This window comes from Geotrypetes seraphini, chromosome 6, assembly GCF_902459505.1.
Source record: "Geotrypetes seraphini chromosome 6, aGeoSer1.1, whole genome shotgun sequence".
Lineage (NCBI taxonomy): Eukaryota > Metazoa > Chordata > Amphibia > Gymnophiona > Dermophiidae > Geotrypetes > Geotrypetes seraphini.
The window spans coordinates 58892714-58904974 of record NC_047089.1 but is presented as its reverse complement, the minus strand read 5'-3'; the positions used below and the strand labels follow the sequence as shown (position 1 = coordinate 58904974).

General features: G+C 42.1%; 1 protein-coding gene across 6 annotated transcripts in view; it reads left to right on the top strand.

Annotated features, from left to right (window-relative positions):
• The window catches only part of LOC117363004 (phosphatidylinositol 3,4,5-trisphosphate 3-phosphatase TPTE2-like), a 94550-nt gene extending 89849 nt beyond the window's left edge, over positions 1–4701 (top strand). For all 6 annotated transcript variants that reach the window (XM_033950134.1, XM_033950133.1, XM_033950135.1 and 3 more), the window contains 2 exons: positions 357–427; positions 2277–4701. In XM_033950134.1, the coding sequence (XP_033806025.1) occupies positions 357–427; positions 2277–2379 (174 nt within the window). In that variant the 3' untranslated portion in view covers positions 2380–4701. The remainder of the gene's footprint in view (positions 1–356; positions 428–2276) is intronic.
• Positions 4702–12261: the final 7560 nt, after the last annotated feature.

Here is a 12261-nt window from a genome sequence, read left to right as displayed (position 1 = left end):
TGAATAGCTTGCTTCAACTGAAATGTTGTTGAGATTTTAAAATTCCAAATGACTGTTACAGTTGTGAAAAATCAAGCAGGTTTCCATTAGACATAACATCATCTAATGTCCGAATACTTGCCTGCAACCAATTCTTCCAAGCGATCCCAGCACCGCCTATTTGAATCTTGGAGTTTAACCATAAGGACTGCAAAGTAGACTTCATTACGGGAACATCTGTTAATTTATCAATAATATTGATTACCTTGGTCCTCATGGAAGCCCTGTGTAGCTATACTGCTGATAACGAAGTTAGTTTCCTTGAAAATTATTTTTAGCAGAAACTGAAGTATCTTTTTTGTTATGTTTGCATTTAGGGACTTCCGAAAGGTTATGACAATTGTCCATTCTACTTCTGGTTCAACACATCTTTCATTGAGGATAACAGGTACAGCTACTGCCATTGTGCAGAGGCAGGGTGATGTATGAAACAATTTCCTTTTCTTTGTAAGCACATTTGCGATTAGATGTTGTATATATGACGTCTAAGTGTGAAGAACATTTTGAGAAAAACAGGCTTCTGTGGCCAAGAGGCCACCTTCATTGACTGCTTTCACTGTATGTTTTAAAGCTTTTACAATATATTTTCATAAGTCTCCTTTTGGTTAGTGATACTGCCAGACAAAACGACTGTGTAGTATTAAGTTTTTGCATGCCCTGGTTAACAGAGCTTCATGCATCTCTGCTGAGGCGGTGGATGGTAGAGGAAGGGAAAGAGTAATGGCAGCTTTGGAATGAGAGAACGTCAAGAGGGAGAGTGGAATTGCAGCACGTACAAGTTTGGTATGTTTATGGTGCTTGAGGATTACTGAAGATGGTAAATAGATCTTCCAGGGGTTATGGTTGCCTGGCAGTGTTACTTGAAAGCTTGTCAGTGCTCTGCTGACAGCCTTTCTTTAGTTGTAACTGTTGATGTGAAAACAGGCCTATGTTTCCATCTGTCAGATTCCCATTGTCAAAGCATGGAGTTTGCCAAAGGAATTCTCCAGCACTTTCTAGAATTCTAGGGGATGGATTGTTTCAGTTCTAAACTGTTAAACTCTTGAGCTTCCTGTGACCAGAGGCTGGAACTGGCTTTGTATCGGTTTCTCTAATGCTTGAGCGGACTACATCACGTGTACGCTTCTTATAGGGAATCGGGATTGTCAGATGGACAGTTCTTCTGTTCCTTTGACCTTTTAGTTTTGCAGCTCATTTACAAGTTCTGAAGGAGAGCAGCTTAAGTCCCAAGAAACCTGTCTCCAAATTCTAGAGGAAACGTTCAGTTCCTTTTACAAAGCTGCCTTTGGCCAGCTCGGCAGCGCACCTTTGTGAAAGGACCCATTAGATCAGTAGTTACAGGAAGAATTCAGATGAAGTTATTGATATTCAAGAAGCTGCCACCAGTCACTGAATATTTTTTCCCCACATTCTACAAATAGTGGAAGTTATTTAGTAGCCTTTATAGGCATAACAATTGTACTTTTGTTAGGGGGAGAGTGTGGCGCAGTGGTTAAAGCTGCAGCCTCAGTACCCTGAGGTTGTGGTTCAAACCCACCATGCTCCTTATGACCCTGGGCAAGTCACTTAATCCCTCCACTGCACCAGGCATGTACATTAGATAGATTGTGAGCCCACTAAGACAGACAGGGAAAAATGCTTGAGTACCTGAATAAATTCATGTAAACCGTTCTGAGCTCCCCCTGGGAGAACGGTATAGAAAATTGAATAAATAAATATTTACTGAAGTCTGCAAACAGGAAAAAGGGTTATAATTGCAACTATAATACCTCTAGCTTAGACACTTGCAAGCCAGCAATGATTCAATTTTGCTGCTGGTTTGGATGTACTTGTTGTGGAATGGGGTTTTCAGATCAAAATAAAATTTGAGGCTTTGTCTGCCTGCATTTGTTGGATTGACTCATTTAACCCTGAGACAATTGGACTTAGATTTTAATGCTTAAATTTTATCAGGGTTCAGAGGGATGGGACATGAAGATTTCTTGTGATCTCCGTGGCTTTCCCATCTAGTCTGCAACTCTGAGTCTTTCATTCCATATCTGGTAGCCTCTGCTTGGCCATATCCTGTACAGTATAATGTCAACTAAATATTTTCCGTAATTGTTAATCAGACTTTCGACTGTTTAGCTCCATCCCATTTGAGGGACAAGTCACAATGGCCAAATAGACATGGAAATTATTTTATTTTTTTTTTTAATTTCCTAGAGATTGAAAGGTCAATTATATTTTTATTGCAGGCTTTATCTCTCTAGAACTGAACTGGATAATCCTCACAAGGCAAAAACATGGAAATTCTTCAAAGAAGACTTTGCAGTGGAGCTGATCTTTGTGGCTGCATGAAGGGTCTTAGAAATCCTACCGTTAATGACAAAGTCCTCGTCTAGCTCAGTGTTGGCTGGCTTGAGAAACTGTATAAAACCAGTCATCGCCATTGCTGAGCACTTAAGAAAAATCTGTGTAATCTTCCATTCCAACTATGTATGAGCACTTTGTCCAGTCCTAGTTCTTAGGAAATAAGCAGTGAACCCGCCAACCAGTATTCAACGTACCACTTATCATGTTCAAGTGGTTTACACAGAGCATGTTATCAGCAGGAAACTGAGTTGCTCGCAAAGCATACAAGGCGCACTAAGACTGGGGTGAGTGTGGCACAGTGGTTAAAGTTACAGCTTCATTGCCCTGAGGTTGTGGGTTCAAACCCACGCTGCTCCTTGTGACCCTGGGCAAGTCACTTAATCCCCCCATTGCCCCAGGTACATTAGTCCACCAGGACAGAAAGGGAACATGCTTGAGTACCTGTAAACTGTTCTGAGCTCCCCTGGATGAATAGTATAGAAAATTGTTATTTAAATCTATATTGATATTTAAAGCATATAAAAAGTGCAACAGTTATACATTTAAAAATATGAAATCACAGCATTTACATATTTGCAAATAACTGAAACAAGATACCCTCCCTCCCTACCTTGATGTGTGTGAAAACCGAATTAATTCAGGGAACTAAGGAATTAATCATTCCATTACTTAACAAATAACTCCAATGGACTCCAAATATCTTTAAAAATCTTACTATTCCCAGATTGTTCCGATATCATCCTTTCATATCTATAGTATAGACACATGTTTCCCACCAAAAAGAAAAATTCAACCTATCCCAGTTTTTCCAATTCCTAGTAATTAATTGTATGGTCAACCCCCGTCATAATAATAAGAGGTCTATTTTTATATTTTCAATTGAACTATTAAGTTTTAACAATGTCCCAAATAAAATCACGTCATATGACAATGGAATAGAGACATCTATAACCAGGTTGATGTTGCCCCAAATTGACTTCCAGAAATTGAGTATCAACGGGGAATAAAATAAAAGATGATCCAATGTCCCTACTTCAAGTTGACAGTGCCAGCATCTATTAGAGTTTGAGTTATACAATTTTTGTAAACGAACATGGGTCCAAAATATTCTATATAACAAAAAAAAAACCCCCTAAGGGCTCCTTTTACAAAGTCGTGTTTAGCACGTGCGACTTTTAATCCCGCGCTAGCTCTCGCGCTGGCCAAAAATCTACCGCCTGCTCAAGCGGAGGCGGTAGCGGCTAGCGTGGCCGACGGTTTAGCGTGCGCTATTACGTGTGCTAAATCGCTAGCGCGCCTTTGTAAAAGGAGCCCTAAATGTAATGATGCAGTGGGATCCCCCATCTCCCTACCCTAGGGTAAACTAATGGCAATATTTACTAAAAGGTGTCATTGTGCACTATCACGCATTAGAGTGCATTATTTACCACAGGTACCATTTTATGCATTGGGTCCTATTCACTAAAGATGTTCATGGCCAGTCACAAATTCAGTTAATTTTGGAATAATCAGAATTTTTCATGAGTGGCGGGTGGATTTTTTTGAGGTTCATTCCAGGCATTATGGATATTTTATGTATGACTTGTATCCAGATTAGAACATTTTCTGTCTGCAAATTAAGGGGTCCTTTTATCAAGCTGCGGTAGGGGTTTAACACCCCTAATACCGCGCATTAAACCGCCTGCCGCACTAGCCGCTAACGCCTGCATTGAGCAGGCGTTAGTTTTTTAGCCGGCCTCGGGGGGGGTTAGCGCGTGATGAAATGTCCGACGCGCTAACCCCGCTAGCGTGGCTTGATAAAAGGACCCCTAAATCTTATTGAGGCCTGAGTTTATGCATATATGATTGAGTTTGTGTGTACTAAAATATTTAAGGTGCCTAAATGAATTGAAAGCATACTAATGCACATCCCTACTGTTCACTAATTATGTGTGTTAGCATGTGCAAACATGGTAGTTGCACTGTACTAAATCTAGACCTAAGTAATTTACATATATACAAATTTTTCTTGTAATATATTTTTCCCTCACCAATGTGTTTTGGCTTTGAGGCAGATTTCAGAATTAGCACATAGTCTAATGTAGACAGCCTATGTATTTTCTGGTACCCACTCCTTTTATCGCTTCCCTTTTGGAATACTCTACAAATAGTTGAACAGGCCATCGGAAGATGTACAGGCATGCCGGACCACGCATGACCACCCAATGTTGCTTTCAGCCTGTTTTGTTTTTAATTTTTTGGTGACAAATTATCCCATCCTGAAATTACAGCTATATATTTTGTAACAAATAAATCAGTTTTGAAGCATTCTGTGTACTTTTTTTGGGGGGGGAAGTGTAAATAGTAGGAATTTGGGGGAATAAACATCTCCATAATTGTGTTTGGTTATAGTTTGGGATTTGGGGTTGTTGTTTTTTTTATTATTTTTTAACAGATAGTCTGCATCTAGTTGACTGGAGATATTCCTGGATATTCAAACCCGGGCCTTGTCCTGGCTTCGACTTTGAATATCCAATTACTTTTGAGCTGGCTACCACATAGCCACTTAAGTCAATATTTACTTAATGTAATCTAAATTTATGAGTCTCTTTATGCCTAATTAGGTTCAAGGCGATGTACAATTCAAGTGAAAAACATGCATAGTAGGGTAGAGTAAGAAGACAGCATGCTAGGAGGTGGAGATGGAGACAAACTGTGTCATGTAATTCTCTCTAGAGCCTAGCCTTAAACAGGCTGTTCCAACTAGATGGAACATCATCTATAAAATGCTAGTATTCATGTGTACAAACTTAGAAGATCTTAGACAACTGAATTCAGTGATTAAAAAAAATCTGCAGCCACTGCTTTTGGATTTAAATGAACTATTATTAAACAACATCATTTGTGTCTTGTCTGCTGATCAGATTCCTAGCACCTGCAACTTCCTTCCATCACGTGCACAGTTGCTCAAGCATCTGACTGTTACTACAACTGATTCATCCATCGAGGCTGGCATCAAGGAGCATGGCCAAGATTTAATAGGCACTTACTTTCCTGTTTATCTGCTACCCTGTGTTGGTTCTTTTTTACATCCATGTCTGAAAGACAATCCAATTATCTTCCCAGATGAGGCAAAAACAAAGGAAGTTGTAGCAAAACCAGATTGAAATGGAAGGTTCTATTTGTGATTTTCAAACAACTGTGCAAATGATGAGAGAGTCCTTGGGACAGGGACAAACTTTGTGCCATTCTCTAGCTTGCATCTGCCTGAACAGTTCTTTAGGCCTCGCTGTAGGGTTACCAGATTTTTCCATGGAGAAACTTGGACACATAGCCCTACCCTGTTCTGCCCCCAACCCCATCCCATCCTCAGCTGGAGGGCCTTCAAGCATGCGCGGATGCATGTGACATCATCTGTGCATGATCAGAGGACCTCCAGACATGGCCAGGAGGTTGGAAAAGAAAGCTGAGGCTTTGTGGGGGCAAGGTAGGAGGCAGAACAGGGTAGGGCCATGTGTCCGGGAGGTTTTGGAAAGTCTCTCCGGGCACCCAGACAGTCCTCTAAAAAGAGGACATGTCCAGGTTTTCCCAAACATCTAGTAACCCTCTCTCTAGTACAAGAAAGGTAAATTTATGATTAATGTTTCCCACAGTACACTGTGTACAGAAACAGCTGCCAGCAGCACTTTAAATGCTATTTTGGCTCTTGTGCCCCAATTGCCCAGACACTAATTTCCCCAGGGCAGGAGCCCAACTCAGACGGGATCTCAAAGTCCCTCATTGAGGGCCGCAATCCAGTCGGGTTTTCTGGATTTCCCCAATGAATATGCATGGAAAGCAGAGCATGCACATAGATCTCATGGATATTCATTGGGGAAATCCGGAAAACCTGACTGGATTGCAGCCCTCAAGGAAGGACTTTGAGACCCCTGGACTAGAGCAAATGCTTCACTGGAGCTGATTCTGATCTCCAGCCTGGGATCTTGTCCTGGCCCAGAGACAATTATACTCCTCTAGTTGCTGTAGTCTCAGATCTCATAGAGGTAGCAACAGTATGCCCAGGGTTACTGGTCTCTCAAGTCTGTAATCACAACCTGGCCCCCTCCAGCAGAATTGGCCATTGGGCTGTGAAATTACCACTGAAGGGCAAAGGTTAGTGACAGGTCTGGGAAACGAGTTTGTGGTGACAGTGGCTGTGTATTGATCACACCTTTCCCTATTCCCAGCCTATGCTGACACGATGGCACAGACAGCTGCAATGGCTCAAGCTTTTTCCTCTGCTACATGGGCCTAACTGAAGCACCTGCAGGGTGTCATAGTCCCACACAACTCAAAAGCTTCCAGTTGGGCTTTGACGGCAGACAGAAGCCACAGCTTGAAGTACTAGTTCAGCTTTGCTGCAGGTTGAGCACAGGCAGATCAGTGGAGGGATGGAGAACTGGCATACAAAAGGAAGGTACAAAGCAATTTAAGTTTAACCAGAAGTCAGTCTTCCTTACTGTAACAAATTTCAGTATAGGATAGACAGTTGTCACTTGTGATGTGAACTTGCTAATTACTATACTTGTATATAGTAATCAAGTCAAGAAGTGAGCTACCTATGCGTCTGTCCACAGGTCTAGCACTTCCGATCCCTACCTACCTATCCACACTCCCAGGTCAGCCTTTCCCATGCAGCCAATGTCAACTATACCTCTTCTGGTGCTACAAAGGTGTAGTGTTCTAGTGCAGGGCCTTCCTGTACAGGTGTGTATTCAAGAACACTGCTGTGTCTTGTCCTTCCCCCCCACCCTCCCCAGGAAATACATCATGAGAGTCCAATGTCTTCTCTCCCTCTCCCTTAATCCAGTGTTCTTCAACCTTTTTACACCTATGGACCGGTGGGAAAAAAACAATTATTTTGTGGACCGGCAAACTACTAGGACTGAAATTTAAAAACCCCATTTCCACCCCGCCTCCGTGAGCTCAGTCCTCACAAACCATCTGATCCCATCCGCACAAGCCTCAGTTATGATTTTATATTGAATGTATTTTATTAAAGTACTAGCTGATGCCCCGGCGTTGCACGGGTATTTAATTATAGCAATAACACTGTAAATGGATTCAAATAAAGATACTTTATAGTGGTGAATGAAATTATTTTTTTACAGCTTAATAAAAAGTACAATATTCAAATTATAATGTGAAATATTTGACAAAATGAATACAATACAACTAATGCAAAACGTGATTATAAACAACATTTTTAGTTTCACCTCCAGGAGCAAGAACATATAAATTGTTGGGTGAACCCACCCTTGAGTAAGCAACATAGAGTTGTGGGCCGAGAGACCCCCAGAACATATCACCCCAGGTAGTGAGGGATCTGCATACCAAGTTTCGTTCAAATCGGTCAAGCCGTTTTTGAATTACTGTGAGAATGGCAGCTTTTTACATTTTTTCCATTGACATGAATGGGTGAAATATGATTTTCTGTTTGTAGCTCCGCCCATGTGTGCAGGTGGGCCGCGAGACCCCCAGAACATATCACCCCAGGTAGTGAGGGATCTGCATACCAAGTTTCGTTCAAATCGGTCAAGCCGTTTTTGCGTGATCGCGGCACATACACACACACATACATACCTCCGATTTTATATATATATAGATAAAAAGCAATATTCTGTACAATTGTCATTTTATAAGTACAAATAATACAGAGCAAGGATCAACAAAACCCCTGTCTCCCCTCCCTTTCACATATATCCCCTCTACTATCAAGAAAACTGAATAAACCAAATTATTACAGAATGCTACACAGAAATATCATGCTAACAGAATACCACAGTCACACATAGCAGGAATAGGATTAGGGGAGTGCAACTAGGGCAACTGCCCCCCTGGTCAGAGAGAGCCCTAAGCCACTGCCTGGACTTTGCAGTCCCCAGTTGTCTAACACCAGCTCTAGTAGGATATATATTTCAAATCTGATATATTCTAATCACAAAATAGAAATAAAATTATTTGTTTCTACCTTTTGTCGTCTCTGGTTTCTGCTTTCATCTTCTTTTCATTCTCTTCCTTCCAGTGTCTGCCCTGTCTCTTCAATCCAGCATCTGCCCCTTCCATCTACTGTCTGACCTCTCCCCCCCTTCCATATGGTATTTTGTCTTCTTTCTATGCCCCTCAACCCTTTCCATCCAGCCTACGCTCCCTCTCTCCTTTTTACATGATTCATTCCAGCTTCACTGCTTGTCATTTTTATCTCTCCTACACCAGATCTAGCATCTTTGTCCCTCTAAATTTCTCTGCTGACCCCCCCCCTTCCCCTCCTCTAATCTCCCTGCCAGCTGTTTCCTTCCTTTTTTTCTTCTCCCTTCCCTCCTCCCCCTGTCCAGCAGTAACTCTCTTCCCTTTCCTCCTCCCCTCTCAGCAGCATCTCTCCTTCTCCTTCCCTCCATGTCCAGTAGCAGCTGTCCCTTTTTTCCCTTGCCCAGCAGCTTCCCAGACTCCTTTCCCTCCTCCCTCCCTCCAGGTCCAGTAGCAGCTGTCCCTTTTTTTCCCTTGGCCAGCAGCTTTTCAGACCCCATTCCTTCCGCCCCTCCCATTAGCATCTCTCCTCCCTCCCTCCAGGTCCAATAGCAGCTGTCCCTTTTTTTCCCTTGCCCAGCAGCTTCCCAGACTCCTTTCCCTCCTCCCCTCCCAGCAGCATCTCTCTTCCTCCCTCCCTCCAGGTCCAGTAGCAGCTGTCCCTATTTTTCCCTTGCCCAACAGCTTCCCAGACTCCTTTCCCTCCTCCCCTCCCAGCAGCATCTCTCTTTCTCCCTCCCTCCCTCCAGGTCCAGTAGCAGCTGTCCCCTTTTTAAAAAAAAAATAAATTTTTTTTTACCATGCCCAGCAGCTTCCCAGCCTCTAACAGTGGCTTTCTCCCCTCCCAGCAGCTCTCCTTACCAGCGCAGCAATTCAGGAAGGCAGCCTCGGGTCCTTTGTTGGGTTGCGCCACCTCTGAGGAAAAAGGAAGTTGCATCTTCAGAGGCAGCCGCAACTCAGCAAAAGCCCCAAGGCTGCCTTCCTGAATCGCTGCGCTGGTAAGTAAGGAGAGCTGCTGGGAGGGGAGAAAGCACTTTGTCGGAGGCTCCCTATGATCTCTCTGGCCCTGCGCAGACTGGCAGGAAATTGCAGATGTCGATCTCGCCGGTCCTGTGTGGACTGGCAGGAATTTTCTGCGGACCGGCATCAGTCCGCGGACCAGCGGTTGAAGAACAGTGCCCTAATCGGTTCTTCTTCCTCCATATCCCAGAGATTTGTTTTCTTTTCTCCCCTACCGGAGATCTCTGTAAAGAAATGCAGCCTCAACTCAAGTTTGGAAAACTACAATACTTTATTTTTTATCATGCATAATAGACATCAATATGAAAACGGATTCACATTTACACCAAGGTACCATGGAATCATGTTATAGGAAACCAGCTGACTTAGAACTGGTGAGGACCAGGGGAATCACAATGGTGTCTCTGTACAATATAACTAATTTTCAACAGTTGTAATGATGTCATTCATAATGTATGATCCCTGTCTCAAGCTATTGGTTGGTCCATAACTGGCCATCCCAACCTAGGGTGCCCTAGCTCTAGTTTACTTCTCTTTTTTCTTTTTAATTGGTTTCCATTTGACCACTGAAATCTGAATTTCAAGTTTTTGAAGTATTAGTAACATTCAAGTACCAGCATCGGATGTTGCGGCTTGTTTCAAGTTTATTTAAAAATTTGATTTAATCACAAAATCCAAATCCAATGCGATTTACACATAGCTATAAAATCAGGGTAAAAAGAAAAAATCACATTATTGAGCTAGACAATTGGTACAATTTTAAACAAAACAATGCATGAGAAAAAGAGGGGAAAAAAAATAAAATAATAATAAAAGGATTAAATACAATTCATAACCAAATGAAAAAGGGATAGGTAGTGAAACAAGAGGTTGGGAAAGGTTTCCCGCTTAATTTTCGCTTACCAGCACTATTAGCCTGCTGTGAAGTATCCTGCTTGAATAGAATTTGAATGACTCAGTTAAAGGCGTCCTTAAAAAGCCAGCATTTCAGAAAACTTTTAAACTAACTAAGTAATTTTTCTTCTTTTATATTAATCGGAAGCAATTTCCAAATTTTAAGGAGCCGTAACAGAAAATATTGTATCCCTTTTTGAATAAATGAATTTTAATGAAGGGACTAGTTGCACTGATATTGCTGGTCCCTTAACATCCACTGTCCTGTTGAGGACCCAAGTGAAATATAAAAGTGATCTATGCAAATCTTTAAAAATACACAGATGAGGTAATTTTTGGAATTTTCCACCTGGAAACCATCATTTACACACACAAAATAGCAGTTACAAACCCTATGAAAAGTAGTCATTGTGCCCATGTATTTTAGAAAATGTATAAATATGCATAATACATGCATGTGTTAATACCTTTAGAGCAGATGTACATTTGTTCAAAAACATTTGTGCATTACCAGTGGCCACTGTACATTTTATAAAAGCTCATATCTACCTGCTGCAATTTTACTCTGCTTCCTGATTAGCATGGGAAGCAGAGTAAAATTACAGCAGAAAGATATGCAATAATTTTCCCAGAAAGTTAAGCAACTATGTTAATTACAGTGATTTATCCCTTGAAGAAGCTTCAGTGAAACAGGACCCTGTTGGGATTCAAGTACTGTAAATATAAGTGTTTCGCCTTAAGCAATTGGCAAGCCGTGTATTTACTTTGCAAAGCATGACATTAGATTATTAGTATAATTATCAATGGTGGCTTTTTTCAACCTATGTTTGACATCAACCCCCTGCTATCAAGCCATATATAGTAAGCGTACTGATGAGTGTGGGCTGTGGTGCAGGTGTCAGTTTTTTCCCCCACCATTATTTAATAAGGTACTTAGGGCTAGATTCACTAACCATGGGGTGGCCGGGCACCCGATTCACAATGCATCCGCATGCAAATTAGGCCAATCGGAGGCATGTCCCAGACTGACCACAAGGATCGCTGAAGAGCGATCCTGACGCACGCGCAGACCATCTTCTTTGCCTCACGATGGTCTGCGCATGCGATCTAGCCAGCAACAACCAGTACAATAGTGCAGCAACCTCGAGGATCATAGCCACATCCCCATTGCAATCTTCATTTTCTTTTTGAAACCCCAGAGTCACACACTCCATACATCCTTCTACACGCACTGTAACAACAATGCTCACCACTTGTCTCAAGAGCTGGAAACTTTTTTTTTAACATTTCACGAGCCCATGGTTTTAACCCACAGGTTTAAAGCGGGGCTGCACTGCAGGGAAGAGTGGCAGCGCAGGAGAGTCGCGGCGGCAAGAGCCTTACTAGTGGTATCCGGAAGATAACTTCTTTAAAAAGCCTGCAATGCTTGGATGAGAGCAAGGAGAAACTGCTTCTGAGGGGCAGGAGAGTCGGCACGGACATGACCGAATGGTCCCCAGCAGTCGCTTCTTTTTTGATCGGCCAGCCTAGTCGGTGTTTCTGATTTTTTTTTTTTTTTTTTTTAGTGAATCGCTGCTTTCCTACATTTGCATACGTGGATCAGGAGTAAGGTTAGTGAATCGGGTCGGGACACGATCAGTGTCCTTAGTTAATCTAGCCCTTAGTAGTTAAAAAGATAAACAGGATTACGGTGTGACATCTTATTCTTCACAGTTTGATATTTGGTTTGGAACAACAATTGTCTGTGGGGTTCCCAAGTTTTGCACTTAAGGGGCCTTAATAAAGTGGGCATCCTTTTCAACATTTCCATACATAACCCGTTATAAAATTATCTCCATTAAGCAAAAACGAATTGTGCATGAGCCATGTTCCTGTGCAAAAAGGCATTAACCTTTTCCTACCCGTAAG